The 20277-nt window shown below is 31.0% G+C and overlaps 8 protein-coding genes across 8 annotated transcripts; 6 read left to right on the top strand and 2 right to left on the bottom strand.

Annotated features, from left to right (window-relative positions):
• Positions 1-36: 36 nt before the first annotated feature.
• On the top strand, positions 37-4431 carry MYO4 (myosin 4; the record flags this gene model as incomplete). The annotated part of the gene is made up of 1 exon (XM_064858822.1): positions 37-4431. One exon carries the CDS (start codon positions 37-39, stop codon positions 4429-4431), a length of 4395 nt encoding a protein of 1464 aa, XP_064714645.1.
• A 682-nt stretch (positions 4432-5113) lies between these two features.
• On the top strand, positions 5114-7840 carry GIP4 (protein phosphatase regulator GIP4; the record flags this gene model as incomplete). Its single annotated transcript, XM_064858821.1, has 1 exon — positions 5114-7840. One exon carries the CDS (start codon positions 5114-5116, stop codon positions 7838-7840), a length of 2727 nt encoding a protein of 908 aa, XP_064714644.1.
• Positions 7841-8256: 416 nt separating this feature from the next.
• On the top strand, positions 8257-9366 carry PRP45 (mRNA splicing protein PRP45; the record flags this gene model as incomplete). The annotated part of the gene is made up of 1 exon (XM_064858820.1): positions 8257-9366. The coding sequence occupies one exon, from the start codon at positions 8257-8259 to the stop codon at positions 9364-9366; it is 1110 nt and encodes a 369-aa protein (XP_064714643.1).
• Positions 9367-9471: 105 nt separating this feature from the next.
• Positions 9472-10005, bottom strand: POP5 (RNA-binding protein POP5; the record flags this gene model as incomplete). Its single annotated transcript, XM_064858819.1, has 1 exon — positions 9472-10005. The coding sequence occupies one exon, from the start codon at positions 10003-10005 to the stop codon at positions 9472-9474; it is 534 nt and encodes a 177-aa protein (XP_064714642.1).
• Positions 10006-11014: 1009 nt separating this feature from the next.
• FUN19 (Fun19p) lies at positions 11015-11692 on the top strand (the record flags this gene model as incomplete). Its single annotated transcript, XM_064858818.1, has 1 exon — positions 11015-11692. The coding sequence occupies one exon, from the start codon at positions 11015-11017 to the stop codon at positions 11690-11692; it is 678 nt and encodes a 225-aa protein (XP_064714641.1).
• A 41-nt stretch (positions 11693-11733) lies between these two features.
• On the bottom strand, positions 11734-12540 carry MTW1 (MIND complex subunit MTW1; the record flags this gene model as incomplete). Its single annotated transcript, XM_064858817.1, has 1 exon — positions 11734-12540. The coding sequence occupies one exon, from the start codon at positions 12538-12540 to the stop codon at positions 11734-11736; it is 807 nt and encodes a 268-aa protein (XP_064714640.1).
• Positions 12541-13334: 794 nt separating this feature from the next.
• On the top strand, positions 13335-18311 carry RPA190 (DNA-directed RNA polymerase I core subunit RPA190; the record flags this gene model as incomplete). The annotated part of the gene is made up of 1 exon (XM_064858816.1): positions 13335-18311. The coding sequence occupies one exon, from the start codon at positions 13335-13337 to the stop codon at positions 18309-18311; it is 4977 nt and encodes a 1658-aa protein (XP_064714639.1).
• Positions 18312-18965: 654 nt separating this feature from the next.
• Positions 18966-20075, top strand: RBG1 (GTP-binding protein RBG1; the record flags this gene model as incomplete). Its single annotated transcript, XM_064858815.1, has 1 exon — positions 18966-20075. The coding sequence occupies one exon, from the start codon at positions 18966-18968 to the stop codon at positions 20073-20075; it is 1110 nt and encodes a 369-aa protein (XP_064714638.1).
• Between the last annotated feature and the right edge of the window lie 202 nt (positions 20076-20277).

Genomic DNA, 20277 nt, shown 5'->3' with positions numbered 1-20277 from the left:
TTCTACTAAGATATTACAATTAAGAAAAGCAACCATATGACTTTCTACGTTGGCGCCCGCTGTTGGTATCCCAGCAAAGAACATGGTTGGGTTGGCGCAGAGATCATTGAACTGAATTCTGAATCTACTGAAGCTAGATTAAGATTGGAAAATGATGAAGAGATCGAAGTTAATTTAGATAAAATTAAGGAAGATTTCAATGATGCTCTTCATTTAAGAAATCCACCTGTGTTAGAAGCTACTGATGATTTAACTTCTCTTACATTTTTAAATGAACCTGCTGTATTACATGCAATCAAGAAAAGATTTACAGATAAAAATATTTACACATATTCAGGAATTGTTCTTATTGCAACAAATCCGTTTGCTAATGTAGATGAGCTGTATAGTCCTGAAAAAATTCATGAATATTCCACAAACCGTAAAGAAGATTTGCAACCACATATTTTTGCCATTGCAGATTCTGCTTTTAAACATATGAAGAACTATGGTGAGAATCAGACTATTATTGTTAGTGGTGAATCTGGTGCAGGAAAAACTGTATCTGCAAAATATATTATGAGATACTATGCTTCAGTTCAGGATGAAGCTGCACATATGCAAAAGACGTCAGAGATTGAACATAGAATACTTGCAACAAATCCAATTATGGAAGCATTTGGTAATGCTAAGACTACAAGAAACGATAATTCTTCTAGATTTGGTAAATATCTATCCATCTCTTTTAATAAAGATAACAAAATTTTAGGAGCACAAATTAAAACATATTTATTAGAAAGATCTAGATTAGTGTTTCAACCTAAGGGGGAAAGAAATTACCATATATTTTATCAAATGTTAAATGGTTTAACAGATGATCAAAAGGTTAAACTACATTTAGATAAGCCCATAGACTATTACTATTATATGAATCAAGGTGGTGATCCATATATTCCAGATGTCAGTGATAAGGATGAATTTCATACTACAATAAATGCATTGGGTATGGTGGGTATCCATTCTGAAGTTCAAGAACAAATTTTCCAAATATTATCTGGTATTCTTCATCTTGGAAATATTGAAATCAAAAAATTAAGAAATGATGCTTCTGTATCTTCTGAGGATAAAAATTTACAGATCGCGTGTGAATTATTAGGAATTGATTCATTCAATTTTGCTAAATGGATTACAAAAAAACAAATAATAACAAGATCTGAAAAAATCATATCAAATTTAAATTATAATCAAGCTATTGTAGTTAGAGATTCTGTTTCTAAATTCATATATTCAGCATTATTTAATTGGTTGATTGAAACCATTAATGCTAATTTAAATAAGGAGATAAAGTCAGATGATGTTAAATATTTCATTGGTGTTCTCGATATCTATGGTTTTGAACATTTTGAAAAAAATTCATTTGAACAATTTTGTATCAATTATGCTAATGAAAAATTGCAACAGGAATTTAATCAGCATGTTTTTAAATTAGAGCAAGAAGAATATATTAAAGAGGAGATAGAATGGTCATTTATTGAATTCAATGATAATCAGCCATGTATAGACTTAATTGAAAATAAGCTTGGTATTCTATCTCTTTTAGATGAAGAAAGTAGATTACCCTCAGGTTCTGATGAATCATGGACTCAAAAATTATATCAATCTTTCGATAAAGAGCCAACAAACAAAGTCTTCTCTAAACCAAGATTTGGCCAAACAAAATTTGTTGTTAGTCACTATGCACATGATGTGGCTTATGATGTAGAAGGTTTTATTGAGAAAAATAGAGATACTGTACCAGATACCCATTTAGAAATTCTTAAATCATCATCAAACAAAATGTTGGTTTCTCTATTAGATAATTTAGAAAAAACTTCAATGAATATAGAGGAAAAGAAAAAAGAACATACAACTTTCCCTGGTTCAAGAAGAATGGTGCAAAAAAAGCCAACCTTAGGTTCATTATTCAAAGGTTCATTAACAGATTTAATGAATACGATAAATGCAACTAATGTTCATTATATTCGTTGCATCAAACCGAATCCAAATAAAGAAGCATGGAAATTTGAGAATTTAATGGTTTTATCCCAATTACGTGCTTGTGGTGTTCTTGAAACAATCAAAATGTCATCTGCTGGTTTCCCATCTAGATGGTCATTTGATGAATTTGTTCAAAGGTACTATTTTTTGGTACCAAATTCTGAATGGCAACAATATCTATATGATGATACCGCTAATCTTCTCCCATTAGTTAAAAATATTCTGGATGTCACTATTGATGATAAAGAGAAATACCAAATAGGTAGAACCAAAATATTTTTTAGAGCCGGCATGCTAGCTCAATTAGAAAAATTGAGATCTACTGTATTTACTAAAATTATAACAAAAATCCAAAAGAAGATTAGAGGCAGATACTATAGAAAACAATATTTAGCCATTATAGAGTCCATTAGAAATATTCAACTACGTTTGCACAACAATCTCCTTCGGAAAAAAATTAATCATGAATTACAAATAAGATTTGCAACTATGATTCAATCTGTCATTAGAGCAAAAACTGTCCAAACATACTATGCCGATATTGTCAGATCGAATATTTTACTTCAAGCATATTTGAAAAAGATATTAATACAAGAGTATATTAGGCAAGAACAAAGAAAGGTAGCTCTAGTGCTGATTCAAAGTAGAATAAAGGCATATTATCAAAGATCAAAATACACAAAGATGAAGAAATCATCTATTATGATTCAGTCACATATGAGAAAAAGAGCAGCACAAATCGAATATCAAAAATTGAAAGAATCTATGATGTTTTCTAATTCTGAAGAAGCTAAATTAATTGTAGAGTTTCTTGATTTCATAAAAGAACTCAAAGATAAAATTAATGAAAATAAAACAAATTATGATACTATAAAGCAGTTGGAAAACTCTGAAGATATACTTTCTATATTAAACAATGATACAAAGTATAATGATATGAAATTGGAGATTAATAATGTAATAAATCTTTTACAGAAAAATTATTCTGATATAAAAACCTTACGTAAGCAATATATTCAATGGCAAAATACTGTTAAATCTCAATTAAAATATTTTAACAATAAGGAAACACACAAAGCTGATAATAAAACTAATATATTACACGAAAGGTTACATTTATTAGATTCAGAATTAAAAGATATTGTTTTATTAAATGATACGTCAAAATTTGCAACAATTAATCATAGTGCATCTCCTGAATCAAAGTTAAATGTAGATTTAGAAAATATTTCTGAAGATAGCACGATGTTCTTATCACAACAAGTCAACAACCCAAATATCAAAAACATACTTACAGTGGAAAAGGATATATTTAATGAGGTACATGATGAATTTTTAAAATCGTACACAATCCCAAGAATTGTTAATGAATTTGATAATAATATTTCTATCTTATATCCAGCACTACTTATAAATTTTGTTTCTCAAAAGTATATTGATAACAAACTTTTTAACAATTTAATAAACTTCCTTGAAAGTTCCATAAATAGTATATTACAAAATATGTCAAACCTATCTGACGATAAAAATTTAGTTGGGGATGGTTTATTCTGGTTTAGTAACTTGTTTGAAATTTACTCATATATTAAATCTTTTATTGACAGAGACGAAACACATTCTTACTGGCATGAATTGATAGGCAATGCATTAATTACTGCTTATAATACTTGGTTGAAAAAATTGATGTCATATATTAGATATGATCTCAATTTATCAAATATTTTAATTGGGTCCCCATCACGATTTAATGAAGAAGGAATCAATGAGAAGAAATTAACACATTTGTTGGTATTTTTCTACGAATTAATTAAGTTCTCAAAAATGTATAAGTTAGAAAACCATATTGTACATGGAATTATCATTAATATTTTAAATTTTACCAATTCACTATGTGTTAACGATCTTTGTGTTAAATTCTATAATATGGATTGGAAGTTGGGTCATAAAATCCATAATAATTTAAAATCATTAGATGATTGGTTCTTAAAACATAACATTAAGATAGATCCAAGAAAAGATTTAGTTCATTTGAGACAGTTGTGTACATTGCTACAATTGAGAATGAACAATTTATCGGACTTGGAAGTTGCTAAAGATTTTTGTTATCTTTTAAACCCAGTCCAATTGCAAACAATTTTAAAAAAATATAAGCCAGCTAAAGGGGATTCTAAAATACCATCTGATATTCTTGATCATTTAGCTAATGTGATAAACAAGGACAAATCAAAAGCTGGTTCATTAACACTAAAGATGGAATTAAATGATTTTCCTAATCCAGTTCTTGATAAATCTTTGAACCTAAAAACAGAAATTCGTGTTATCAATGAAGCTGATTTACGGGATCCAAATGTTGTGAATCACCCTAAATATAAGCTTGCTAGTATAAATCAAATTGTTCGTGTAATGACCAGCTGATACGTATTCCAAGAGCTCTATAGAAATATTTTAACTTTATAAACATTATGAAGCCGGCATATTTTTTTTTTTTTTTGTGTATTAGTTTTTTCTAACTTAACTAACATATAATAGAGCTGTAGTCGTTATCTTATGGATTACATTATTGTTTATATAGATACAAGGCCTTTGTCTTTGTCAATTGCCAACAATTATTCCATTCCATTCCATATATCTTGTTCCTTAGACAAACCCTAACCCTCTTTATAGTGTTAATTTGGAAAATAGTATGTAACAAACGATTAGGGTTTTTTAAATCATCTTTCATACCTTTTGAGTTGATCGAATTTTCAATATCGAAGATAAAGAGACGGAGAGAAAGAGGTGGATCATAACGGGTTTATATCCGTATTGGAGTCCCGTGTTGGTCTTCTTAACGACGTTTGATTCTTCAATAGTTATAGTCATTAAATTATAGTTTAATATTAATAATAATCGGGGAGGATTTTAACTATTGCTAACTTGGAAAAGCGAATTGTTGAATAAAATCTTACTAAAAAAGTTTCACTTTCAAGAATAATTGTATTAAAATTATACTATTATATCAACAATATAGTGTTATTCCCCAATATCCAGTTTTTTTCTTCCTTTTTTGTTTAAAAGATTATAAATATTTACACTTCATCTGAGGGGTATTTTTCTAATGGTTGCTGTAGCAAAGACGAATTTTTTAGCACCATTAACTGCCTATGATATTAAATTAATTCAGTATAAAGATGGTTTATATAGATTGCAGGAGGTAAATAGGATAATTGGAGTTTTAGAGAAAAATTTACAGAATCCAAAACTGTTAACAGGTAATAATCAAGAATCCAAATCAACAAGCAATAATATAATCATACCACTATTAAATTATATTCTTAAGCTATGTGAGGGTCATGTTTTTAATATTCATCCATTGATCAGAAAACATTATATAGCATTATGCCAATTTAAATTTTATAAATCTCAAGATGTGAATCTTCCAATAACAACAACGTTTATTTCAAGTACCTTTAACTTTGCAATAGTAAAAGAAGACTCATTTGAAAGCCATCGTTTGCATATTTATGATCAAAATTTACAGTGGAAATTATTGAATTATTTGAAGAAATTAACATCGCAGACACTTTCATTATATAACAAGAAGTTAAGACAGATTCAATTAGAAAAAACCAGTAATTCTAATCGACCTTATGAACTGACAGAAATAAATTCAAAATTCATAATTGATTATGTGGAAGATTTAATACGGCCTAGAGAGGTACCATTATCATTAGATTTTGCTGTACTAATAAAAGATAGATCAAAAGATACAAATTTATCATCATTTTTAAAATTACAATATCAAGTTGTCGATAAGTTTGTGAAATATTTCAATAAAAAGGTGATTCCTGCAATCAAAGATTATTATAATAAAATCAATCAATATTCTAACAAATCCTCCTCCTTTGATACTTTACCCTTCTCCGAGTACACTTTACACAGAATATATGCATTGCTTTACAAATCTTTTGATCTATTATCTATGCTTATTAGTCTAGTGATCTCTATATATCTACCAAATAAAAATTATTTCCATAATTGCAAAACAAAATTAATAAGTAAAAATGTCTATCAATATGAACAGATTTTAGATAAAATTGACAAAATATCAACTGAGTATACTAATCAAGATTTTTGTAATTTTAGAGATGACTTGGACTCATTTACTGAAAATAACATAAATTACATTGCTAATGATGAAGTTGGTATAAATGCTGTAGCTGTTCTTCATAAAAAATTTACTATAAAACATATCCAATTAATGAAGTCTGATTTAAGTTGGGTGACTAAATGGGCATCTGTTTGGAAATACATCCAAGAGAATATTGAAACTTTAGAGGAGTTTAAAGATTATGAAGATGATCAATTAAACAGGATGTTGTTGGAAAGAAGATCAGTTGATAAACTATCTTATTTGGAGAAAACTACAGGAAAGCAACAGAAATTATTAGATAATGAAAATACTCTAAATAATTTTTCTCCACCATCCACAACATCATCTAGTCATTCTTCAAAGACATCATCAAGAACGTCTTCACTTTTACAATATAAACTACAATCAGAGGATGTTCAAATATTGAATACTAAAGCACATCAATCTGTATTAACGTCCAAAAACTATGTATCCAACAATGGTACAGTACTTTTATCTTCTCTTTCCTCGTTGTCACCAAAGAATAATAATAAAAGGCAATATGTAGATAATAACTCCACGAATTTTTCCTTAGGAATGTCACCTTTGTCTAAGAGCTCCTCATATCCTAGAAATTCAAGTACTAATTCTCCATTAGTGTCCAGAAGGTCATCAATTATTGATAGAGTTGTTATACCCACGAAAAAACACGTACAGTCTACAACTTCAAATGAAAAGATGGGATCGTCAACAATGGTAGCTCAACCTTCTAAAGAGCAAAGTAAGAGTATACCAAGAAGGTCATCATCAGTAAAAGGTAGACCCCGTTCTTCATCTTTACAAACAGTCAAACATACTACTACTACAAAAAATTTTGGTATGTCAGTCTCTAATACTAAACGTTCAAATTCTTTAGAAGCTAATGATGCATTGAATCAGCGATTAGTTCAGGATACAATGAAAAAGTTAATGGACGGTGATTTAAGAAAACATATAACACAAAGTAACCAAAGTCTTAATTTATCAAGGTCCAAATCGCCTGGTGGTAATAGATCACGTTCAGCTAGTATAAACAGTGATAATTCAATGACTTTGAAGTTGTCCTCGGATGAACAGGCAACACCTAAGATTGTTACTGAAGTAAATAACAATTCATCTAGGATAGCTTCTCCATTAAGTACCAAAGTGAAAATTATTGTAACTTCTCCTTTAAAGGAGAAAAAGGATTATTATAATCATAGTGGTGAAAGATTACAATTCAAGGAATCAGCCAATCCAAATTCTACAACAAAACAGATATCAGTTGGATTAGAAGAAGCTTCTGATATTACAAGTAATGCTGCATCAAACGATAATATTATTGCTAACTTCACGACACCAACAGGTAGTGAGAGATCTAACATCGTCAAGAAGGTGAGATTTATCGGCGTGCCCCCTATGTTGCCATCAGAAAATCCTAGACCGACAAAGCAGGGTTGGTATAAAAAACCAGCAGTTTTGCATTATTCACCAATACCACTACAAGTAAATACTGCTTTAAAACAGAAGCATAATTTAGAAGGGATTGTATTCAGAAAAAGTTTGAGAGAAACTGTTGAGGAAGAGAGGAAACCAAAAACATTAACTAGTTTAGATGAAACCATGCTTCCAAAGAAAACATCATCCGCTCATAAATTTGGACTTACTTTAAAAGACAAATTCAGGTCTTCTTAATATTCTTTCGTTTTATTATAATTATATATATATTGATGTATAATGAAATATAGTAATTGATAATGTACAGATACATTATATTAACATTGAATAGACGGTTATGTTTTTTCTTCTTTTATTTTATTTTATTTTAGATACGAACTTCATGGTGAATACTTTTCACATGTTCTCTATTTATTTTCGTATCATTTCTTTTTGTATGAAGAAGGAGTTAGTTTAGTAAAAATGATCTACATTGTTAAATAAAAAAAAGTCAATAGAAGGGTAGCACTTGAATTAGCAGCTTAGATGTTCAGGCAGTGAAGATTATTGTTTATTAATAAACAGAATATAAAAGTGCGAGTTAGAAAAACATTATTATTATTGTTATACTTATTATTTTAGAAATTCAAGGAAAATTTGAAAGGTAAGTGAAGATGACTTTTAGTTCTCTTTTGCCTGATCCAAAGCACGAAATAAAACCGATAGAAAATACTCGTGAAGCTGGTAAGAATATAGTGAGAGCTCTCACAGATGATAGATATGAATCAAATCAACCACAAGATAGTGAGCCTAGTAGTATAGAAATATCGTTCAATAATATTGCATCTCGAGTACGGTTGCAGGATTTTATTCCACTTCGATATGAGAATTTTAACTTGGAGATACCTTACCCATCTGCTGAAGAAATAGATAAAACATATAAACGTACGTATGAACATTTCCAAAACCTGTTATCTAAGAACATCAAAAAACCGGTTTCTAGTGCTACTAATGAAACAATAACTGCTGGTAATGGTCGTAAAATTCGTGTTGTCACTAAGGTTCAGGATCCATTACAACCAAAGATGATTAAAACAGCAAAGAAAGTCTATGTTCCATCTAATGAAGAAGAATCTATTCAACCACAATTGTATGTGTCTTCAAATACCAGTGGTCAAGAGATAAGTAAAAAAATGAAAAATGAATGGAGAATCCCTTCATTTGTGTCTCAATGGAAGAATCCTAAAGGTTATGCAATTTCATCTCGTGGAGGTGGAAAACATGGAGAATCACAGGAGATTAATCAAGGTTTTATCGATTTAGCTAATGCGTTAGAACAGGCAGATAGGAAGGCTAGATTGAAATTACAAGAGAAAAAAAAGGCTAAGATTAGAGAATTAAATAAAGTAATGAAGGAAAGAGAACAGAAGTTAAACAGAATTGCAAAAGAAGCAAGACAGAATAAGTTAGTATCAGGTCATAATTATCAAAGAAGCAATAGCAAATCATTAAATTCTAGAGATATTTCTGAAAAGATAAAATTGTATCAAAAAGAAACAACTAAAAAGAAAGATACAGTTAGTTATGATTCAAGGTTATATACTAAGGGAATTGTAAGTGGTAAAAGTAGGCTAGAAGATGCATACGATAACCCATTATTTGTACAACAGAATATTGATAGCATCTATCGTGTGAAATATAACAAGAGTGAAGGCAATACCGATGATGGTGAGAGTATTATGAGTAATGGGCCTGTAGAATTTACAAAAGCAGAACGCAAATGAGTTATACATGTATTCTATATCTGTATGGAAAAAAATAAATATATAACTAAAGATATTAATTAGATTAAATGCTATGATGCTAAATATATATGAGGTAAATAACAATCAAACATTTTCTTCAATATCTGCCTCTATTTTAGTAAAATCATTAATTAAATTGACTTTTAATTTTTGCTGTTTTCTAGATTTGTTTAACAACGATATCAATTTTGAACTTCTTCTTATGGAGTATTGTTCAATTTTCTTTATAGTTCCACTCACTTTGACTGGATTAATAATAACATCATTGATTTCACCGATTTTATTAATAAGAGTCAATGCAGCTACTAGTGTATCTACGTCTTCTCTATGACATCTTATAATGCCAGTACTTGTATTATTAGAAAAGTATTTGAATTGAAGTAGAGAGCCAACTTTCCCTGATCCATAATCACCGAAATTGAGTTGTAGAGAATGTCGTATCTCTTGTAACAACGTTTTATTTGATATTTCTTTTGGACATGGTCTATGATGTGATAAAAGAATATTATGTTTTGTAAAATGGACAGTATTTATGTGGTCCTCATTTTCATCAATGTTAATAATATGAGGTGAAAGTATCACTTCGAATAGAATATATCTAGTCTTTAAACGAACCATCCAGTAAATTAAATAAAGCTTTTATCCTTTGTTATATATATATATTTTTTTTCAGGAGTAAAATATGATAAAAATGCAAAGAATGTAGTGAGAAACTTGTCTGATACAATATTTGTTAATATGTAATCCAGAGTTCCAATTATTCGCGCAAGAAATATAAATGTATCTGAAGCATTGATAAATTATTTCACTAATAATTGATTCTATTGATTGTTCATCTAATGCTCGACAACTTAATCTCTAAACCCTAGCTGTTTTGTAACTTTTCGGTAAAAAAGTAATTTTTATGATAAAACCCTAATAACAATGTAGGAATATCTTTGAATATTCTACTCTGACCCTAACAAACTTTTCAACAAACAGCCGCACGAAGAGTTATTATGTGCTTCCCTTAAATATTTTGTATGAGATTATTTCAGATGATGTAATAAAACTAAACAGAGAACTTGCTACTATCATAGTGAATGACTATTTATTAGATTTATTAAATTATTGGTGTTTTTGAAAATGTAATATTGTATATTTATTTATTATATGTTAAGTTAACTTGAACGACAATATATATTGGTTAAAGAGTTCTAATGTTAACAATATATAAGTTATTCTGGGGATTTCATAGTTACATATATAGACAACATTAGGGTAAAGATAAAAGAGTCTTCCAATCATGAAGGAGAAAAGATCTTCATCAACTTTTGTATTTACATCCCTACCAATGGGAAAAGAAGATCAACATCTAATTTCACAATCTGATTCAAATCTAGATTCAGTTACTTCGAATAATAATAACCAGAATCAACTAAAGAGAAAATGCTTTGGAACCGATTCTTCTGAATGGATTAAACATAAATTTCCATCACCTCCAGTATCACCCCAAAAAAGTATCAAAAATGCTATACAATATGCAAAAAATCGTTATAATGGAATAATGGTACTACCCATATGGAAAAAAGACCAGACAACCAAAATCTATAGGTATAACCTTAAATCGTTTCTTTAAAAATATAGAATGTTTAGCAGCAACCAGAGTATTTATGAAAATGAGTCATATTATAATAGAATTAATAGTAGAAATATCAACTCCCGGCATTCGCATTATTTAAGAAATATTTATTATGAAAGTAGCGTGGAGAGTGAAGGTCTAAGAAAAAATGTATTAAAAAACTCTTATAGAAATTACCTAAATGCCGAAGAGCCCACAATTTACAAGAAGTCTGTTTCTCCATTTTGGAATGGTAAAATGGCATCAACACCATCACCACGGCCAAGTATTGCATCCATGGATCTTATTCAAGACGTACCACAATATATTCCTAATATATCTTGGAAAAAATTACCTGATTATTCACCATCTATCGAAACATTACCACCAGGTAATAATAAATGTTTAAAGGTGGGGTGGAAGGGATCTCCATTAAATCTTTCAAACGATCCATTGAAATCATATTTGCATCCGGCAGAATTAAATTTGGCTTCGACTTTAAGGTTACCTTGTGATTTATATTTAGATTCCAAGAGAAGATTATTCTTAGAGAAGGTTTGTAAATTACAAAATAATCTTCCATTTAGAAGAACTGATGCACAAAAGGCATGTAGGATTGATGTTAATAAAGCATCGAGACTTTATTCTGCTTTTGAAAAAGTTGGATGGTTGGAGGATGAAAATTTTTTGAAATATCTAGATTAATTTACAGAAAAAATCTTTTTTTTCTCTCCCTATTTTGTCTTCTATGGAATATTTTCAAAGGTACTGACATCAGGATCCTTTATCTCTATCATTGTATTATTATTACTATTAGTGATGCTAGTGATGTGATTATTTAAAGGATTATAGTGTACATTTTCATATTTTTTACTTTTAATTGTTCTTTTGATTTGTTCCCTTCTAATTAAATTGACTCTTTCAATTGAGCAGATCTCCTCTGAAGATTCATAAAGTTGTTTCAACTGTTTACTTAATAGAGTGATAGAATTATCGATTGGTTTTAGAGATTCGTATATAGATTTCAAATCGGGCGAATCAAAAGTGCTAATTCTTTGAACAAATTGTTTATATCGTCCTACTTTTATTTTTAAGTTTTTTAATTTGGTTAGATAATCAGTTAACTGTTCATTTTTAAATAATTCATATTCTATCTGTTTGACTTTATCTTGTAGTACATATTGACTCGTGTTTCTTAGAGACTCATTGGCAAGAATTAGATTTCTTTGATGGTTTAATCTAAATACATTATTTGAGATTAATTCCTCAGGTACATGCAAAATGTTTCTTAGCATATATAATTCCAACCTATCAAAATTCCTGTCAACTGAATTTTCTAGTAAAGTCTCTAACTGAGCTACACCAATTCTGATTTCTTCACTATAATCATGTCCATTAACAACAGATTTTTTTAATAAATATTTTTCCATTGCAGAGATACATTTATACATTATATCGTTTACGCAATTGATAATATCATCTAAAAGAGACACTGGAGGGTACCCCAAATGTTCAGTCATTAATGCAGTTGTCTGTAATGTTGGAGCTGACATAGTTTCATCTAAAATTGTTTTTTAAAGAAAAAAGATAGAGAGACTTAAATTGATGTTAAATTAGCGTAAAGCAATTCAAATACTTAATGATATCGTGGGGATGACTTTTAACCCAGTTATTTATCTATTTATAGATATGCCACTTATTTATTTATATTTTAATAAATTTTTATTTTTTCCTCCCTAAACTATGTATACTAATTACTTTATTCATAGTCTTCTTCGATCTTAACAGAGTCTATAGCCATGTAATGCTACCAGCTATTGACAGTTTGTTCCTTGCTTCACTTTCCATTATTCCAGAATATTGTTATAAAGCGTCTCTTTGTCGATTTCTCAAATGTTCTCGAGATTCAGTTTTATTGTTAAACACGTGACCTTAGGAAAAATTTTTTTTTTTGCTCAAATGAAAAATTTTTGAGATGAGCAAAAGAGAAGAGATATTTCAATCTTAAAGAAGTGAAGAACATTAATTCTTTTAAATTTTACATTCTTACACGTCTATCTTATATTTACTCATTTGTGTCTATGTATGTTAATTATCATTTGTAAATAACTCTTCATTACTTACTACATTGCACCACAGTTATAACCAGAAACCATTTAAAGCACTTTTTTTATTTTTTTTATTTGCTTGATACCGCTTCTAGAAGGTCATCTCTTTCCAATCTTAATAATATATATCTATACTTCTTTATATATATATATTTATATCACAACTTCTGACTGACTAGAAAGTTGTCATTTGTTTAATTGGTTTCTTTCTTTTTCACTCATATTTTGTTGTATCAATTATGGATATCTCTAAGCCAGTTGGATCTGAGATTACTTCTGTAAACTTTAGTGTTCTTTCTGCTAAAGAGATTAGATCTCTTTCTGTTAAACAGATCACTAATCCAACAGTCTTAGACAACCTAGGTCATCCAATCTCTGGTGGGTTGTATGATCTTTCTTTGGGTGCCTTTTTGAGAAATCTTTGTTCTACCTGTGGTTTAGATGAAAAATTTTGTCCAGGTCATTTGGGTCACATTGAATTACCTGTACCATGTTATAATCCATTATTTTTTAATCAATTATACATTTATTTAAGAGCGTCATGTCTTTACTGTCATCATTTCAGACTGAATTCTTTAGCTGTTAATGCTTATGCTTTGAAGTTGAAGTTATTACAATACGGTCTTATCGATGAAGCCTACAAATTAGATGATATTAAATTGAGTGCTGTGACTTTAAGTAACACACAAAGTAAACAAGATGGAGATGGGGTTGAAGAAGCAGAAAATGATGATGAATCAAACAATAAAAATAATGAAGCTGATAATAAAAAGTTAATGATCAAACGTAAAGAATATGTAGAACTTTGTATTGCTAAAGCCTTATCTGAAGGTAGAACTACTGAAAGAGGTACCTTCACAGCTACTGTCAACGCTGAAAGAAAGCAATTGATCCATGACTTCCATAAAAGATTATTATCCAGACCAAAGTGTGATAATTGTGGTATGTATTCACCAAAATTTAGAAAGGATGGATTTACTAAAATCTTTGAGACAGCTTTAAACGAAAAACAATTGACTAATAACAGGGTTAAGGGCTTTATTCGTCAAGATATGATCAAGAAACAACAACAAGCTAAGAAATTGGATGGTGAAAAAGTCGATGAGTCTGCTGATTTCAACATTGGTAGAAATCCTTCCACTAGACCAAAGACTGGTTCCACTTACATTCTATCAACAGAAGTTAGAAACATTTTAAATGCAGTCTTTAGAACTGAACAACAAGTATTACAATATGTTTTTCATGCTAGACCAAATCTATCTAGGAAATATGTTACAGCTAACAGTTTTTTCATGGATGTTCTTGTTGTTCCACCAACCAGATTCCGTTTACCATCTAAATTAGGAGATGAAGTCCACGAAAATAGTCAAAATCAATTATTATCTAAAGTTTTAACTACTTCTTTATTGATTAGAGATTTGAACGAAGAAATGTCAAAATTACAAAAGGATAAGGTTTCCGTTGAAGACAGAAGAATTATCTTTGCAAGATTGATGAATGCTTTTGTTACTATACAAAATGATGTTAACGCATTCATTGATTCTTCTAAAGCTCAAAGTAATAATGCCAAAGTCCCTATTCCTGGTGTTAAGCAAGCTTTGGAAAAGAAGGAAGGTTTGTTTAGAAAACATATGATGGGTAAACGTGTCAATTATGCTGCTCGTTCAGTTATTTCACCAGATCCTAATATTGAGACAAACGAAATTGGTGTCCCACCTGTTTTTGCCACAAAATTAACATACCCAGAACCTGTTACTTCCTATAACATTGCTGAATTGCGTCAAGCTGTCATTAATGGTCCAGATAAGTGGCCAGGTGCTATCCAAGTCCAAAATGAAGATGGTTCTTTATTATCTTTGGTTGGTATGTCTTTGGAACAACGTAAAGCTGTTGCTAATCAGTTAATGACTCCATCCTCTCATGATGGCGTCACTCATACATTAAACAAGAAAGTTTACCGTCATATCAAGAATAGAGATATTGTGATCATGAACCGTCAACCAACTTTACACAAAGCATCGATGATGGGTCATAAAGTTAGAGTCCTACCTGGTGAAAAGACCTTGCGTTTACATTATGCAAATACTGGTGCTTATAATGCAGATTTTGACGGTGACGAAATGAATATGCATTTCCCACAAAATGAAAATGCAAGAGCTGAAGCTTTCAACTTGGCAAACACCGATTCTCAATATTTGACTCCAACTTCTGGTTCTCCTGTTAGAGGTTTGATTCAAGATCATATTTCTGCTGGTGTTTGGTTAACTAATAAGGATTCTTTCTTTACTAGGGAGCAATATCAACAATATATTTACAGTTGTATTAGACCTGAAGATGGTCATTCCACTAGACCAAAGTTACTCACAGTGCCACCTGCTATCATGAAACCTGTGCCATTATGGACCGGTAAGCAAATTATTACTACTGTTTTATTGAATATTACTCCTGCTGATATGCCAGGTATTAATTTAACTTCCACTAATAAGATTAAAAATGAGTACTGGGGTAAGAAGTCTAATGAAAACCAAGTTATTTTTAAGAATGGTGAATTGCTATGTGGTATCCTAGATAAAAACCAATATGGTGCCTCTAAATACGGTATTGTTCATTCAATGCATGAGATTTATGGCCCTGAGGTTGCTGCTAAGACCTTGTCAGTTTTAGGTAGACTTTTTACTAACTACATTATGAATACAGCATTTACTTGTGGTATGGATGATTTACGTTTAACAGCTGAAGGTAATAGATGGAGATCTGATATTTTGAAATCGTCAGTTGATACTGGTCGTGAAGCAGCTGCAGAAGTTACTAACTTAGATAAAGATACCCCAGCTGATGATGCTGAATTATTGAAGCGTTTAGAAGAAATTTTACGTGACAACAATAAATCAGGTATTCTTGATGCAATTACTTCTTCTAAGGTCAACGCTATCACATCTAAGGTCGTTTCCACTTGTGTTCCTGCTGGTACTATGAAGAAGTTTCCATACAATTCTATGCAAGCTATGGCTTTATCTGGTGCTAAAGGTTCCAATGTTAACGTTTCTCAAATCATGTGTTTGTTAGGTCAACAAGCTTTAGAAGGTAGAAGAGTTCCTGTTATGGTAAGTGGTAAAACTTTACCATCTTTCAAACCATATGAAACTGATGCTATGGCAGGTGGTTACATCAAAGGTCGTTTCTATTCTGGTATTAAACCACAAGAGTATTACTTCCACTGTATGGCTGGTCGTGAAGGTTTAATTGACACTGCTGTGAAGACATCTCGATCAGGTTATTTACAACGTTGTTTGACCAAGCAGTTGGAAGGTGTCCATATCTCATACGATAATACTGTAAGAGACGCAGATGGTACTTTAATTCAATTCTTGTATGGTGGTGATGCTATTGATGTCACAAAAGAATCCCACATGACTAAGTTTGACTTCTGTTTGGAAAATTACGAGGCTTTATTAAAGAAATATAACCCATCTGCCTTAATTGAGCATTTGGATGTTGAGACTGCATTGAAGTACTCTAAGAAGAGTTTGAAATATAGAAGAAAGCATAGTAAGGAACCACATTACCAACAAGTTCTTAAATATGATCCAGTGTTATCCAAATATAATCCAGCAAAATATTTGGGTTCGGTGTCCGAGAAATTCCAAGACAAATTAGAAAGTTTCTTGGATAACAATTCTAAATTATTTAAGTCCTATGATAATATCAATGAAAAAAAATTCAGAGCATTGATGCAATTGAAATATATGCGTTCATTAATTAACCCAGGTGAGGCTGTAGGTATTATTGCTTCTCAATCTGTTGGTGAACCATCGACACAAATGACATTGAACACTTTCCATTTTGCTGGTCACGGTGCAGCTAATGTTACTTTGGGTATTCCACGTATGAGAGAAATCATTATGACCGCATCCGCTGCTATTAAGACACCTCAAATGACGTTACCAATTTTAGATGATGTTAGTGATGAACAAGCTGAATTGTTTAGTAAATCTATCTCTAAAGTTTTGCTATCTGAAATGATAGATAAGGTTACTGTCACTGAAACATCTGTTTCTTCTACGTCACAAGCTGCAGCTCGTGCTTACGCCATTAATATGAAATTCTTTGATGCTGAAGAATACCTTGAGGAATATGACGTTTCAAAGGAAGAATTACAAGAGGCCATCTCTAAGAGTTTCTTGACCTTATTGGAAGCTGCTATTTTGAAGGAAATTAGAAAGCAAAAGAAATTAGGTGGACCTGATATTGCTACTGCTGTTCCATCGTTAGACAAGGTTTCAGAAGTGTCAAGTAAAAAGCTGGATGAAGATGGTGATGAAGAAGAATATCATAAGAAGACAAAGGAGGCTGTTTCATATGAAGAACCAGATGAAGATGAAATTGAAACCATGAGACAGGCTGAGAAATCCTCTGACGAAGAAGATTTCGATTCTGATAAGGATTCTTCTGATGATGAAAGCAAGAATGAAGTGGATGAAGATGGTGATATTGATATGGAAGAAGATTTGAAGAGACATATTGAAGAAGCTAACAAGCACATGACTAAGTTACAACGTGACCGTCAATCTGCTATCATTGCAAGCCACAGATTTGTTACTAGATATAATTTTGATGATGCTGAAGGTAAATGGTGTGAATTTAGAATTGAACTATCTGCAGACACTGAAAAGTTATTAATGGTTAATATTGTAGAAGATATCTGTAAGAAATCCATTATTAGACAAGTCTCACACATTGACCGTTGTGTCCATCCGCAAGCTGAAAATGGCAGACGTGTTTTAGTAACTGAGGGTGTTAATTTTCAAGCCATGTGGGACCAAGAAGACTTCATTAATGTTGACAAGATTACTTCCAACGATGTTGCTTCAGTATTGAGAGTTTATGGTGTAGAGGCAGCCAGAAATACCATTGTTAATGAAATTAACAACGTTTTCTCTCGTTATGCTATTTCTGTTTCCTTCCGTCATTTAGATTTGATTGCTGATATGATGACAAGACAAGGTACATATCTTGCCTTTAACAGACAAGGTATGGAAACCTCTACTTCTTCTTTAATGAAGATGTCCTATGAAACTACATGTCAATTCTTGACGAAGGCAGTATTAGACAATGAATGTGAAGAATTGAAATCACCATCTGCAAGAATTGTTCTTGGTAAGTTGAACAATGTGGGTACTGGTGCATTTGATATCTTAGCTCAAGTACCAGCTTAAATAAAGATATAAATATGGAATTGAACTATTCATTTTAAATTATTGATTTTGTATTATAACATATTCCGTTACTATATGAATAAATATGACCTATAATATATATAGATATATATATGTATATATAACAGTGTGATTGTTGTTATATATTTGTATACTACTAATATTACTATTATCAGTAAAATGTTCACCCGCTGGTTGTATTAATTGGTGCAAAAGATAAACGTGTATGTCTAGGAACTTGATGAATCGTGATTCCAGAAATGTGAGAGCTATTGATTGGACTGACCAGTATACTATTATTACAATTACTATCGATTTTCTGCAAATACGTAGCTAAATATTTAAAAAAAATAAAAAAAGAAAAAAAAAAGATTTGGCACTAGCAGACAATTGCATCACTCTGTACGGAAAGACATATAAAATTTTTCAATCAAGCGTTAACAATTATAATGAATTTAGAAATAATTTAGATGAAAAGGATTGCGATGAGCTTAAAGATCTACTGTTACAATTAAACAAGGTAATGTTATCTGCATATTACTAAAGTTAGAAATATTCATATAGAAACGATTAAGGAAGAAGTGTTGGGTATTTGCACATTTTTATACAAATAAATACAAATATACATCAAGTCCCTATTTATAGAGATCTATTATGTCGACTACAGTGGAAAAAATTAAAGCTATTGAGGATGAGATGGCTCGTACGCAAAAGAATAAAGCCACCTCATTCCATTTGGGTCAACTAAAGGCCAAATTAGCCAAACTAAGAAGAGAATTGTTGACAAATGCTTCTGCAGGTAGCGGTGGTGGTGGTGGTGTTGGTTTCGATGTGGCTAGGACTGGTGTTGCCTCAGTTGGGTTTGTTGGGTTCCCATCTGTTGGTAAGTCCACACTGTTATCCAAGTTGACTGGTACTGAATCAGAAGCGGCTGAATATGAGTTCACTACTTTAGTGACAGTTCCAGGTGTGATCCGTTATAAGGGTGCTAAGATCCAAATGTTGGATTTGCCTGGTATTATTGATGGTGCTAAAGATGGTCGTGGTCGTGGTAAACAAGTCATTGCTGTAGCCAGAACATGTAATCTATTGTTTATTGTTTTGGATGTCAATAAACCATTGCATCATAAACAGATCATAGAGAAGGAATTGGAAGGTGTGGGGATAAGATTAAACAAGCAACCACCAGATATTATCGTCAAGAAAAAAGAGAAAGGTGGTATATCTATTACTAATACGGTACCGTTGACTCACTTGGATGCAGATGAAATTCGTGCTGTGATGAATGAATATAGAATTAATAGTGCTGAGATTGCAATTAGATGTGATGCCACGGTGGATGATTTGATTGATGTCCTAGAAGCACCAACAAGACGTTATATTCCAGCCATTTATGTGTTAAATAAGATTGATTCCCTGTCCTTAGAAGAATTAGATTTATTATATAGAATTCCAAACGCTGTTCCAATATCAAGTGGGAAGGAATGGAATCTTGACGAATTGTTACAAGTTATGTGGGAGAAGTTGAACCTTGTGAGAGTTTACACCAAACCAAAGGGCAGAGTTCCAGATTTCACTGATCCGGTAGTTTTAAGATCTGATCGTTGCACAGTCCGTGATTTTTGTAATTCCATTCATAAGTCCTTAGTGGATGATTTTAGAAATGCGTTAGTCTATGGTACTAGTGTTAAACATCAACCACAGTATGTTGGTTTGAACCATGTCTTAGAAGATGAAGATGTTGTAACCATCTTAAAGAAATAAATTTTATTACATATCAGTATTGGATATTGTTTTGTTATTTTTGCATTATTTGATATTCATACATTTACGTGTGTGCATATTTGTATGTATTTTGTATTTTTATATTTATGTTTCATAAGCTGGAAGATATACTAATTTTTCTTTTTACAAAACTTAAGTTCTCCTTTCAATTTTCCTACTTTTTAATTAGTGAAGATGTTGG

Source organism: Arxiozyma heterogenica (assembly GCF_036370985.1).
Source record: "Arxiozyma heterogenica strain weizmannii chromosome Unknown scaffold_18, whole genome shotgun sequence".
NCBI classification, from domain to species: domain Eukaryota; kingdom Fungi; phylum Ascomycota; class Saccharomycetes; order Saccharomycetales; family Saccharomycetaceae; genus Arxiozyma; species Arxiozyma heterogenica.
This window is presented reverse-complemented; position numbering and strand designations above follow the sequence as displayed.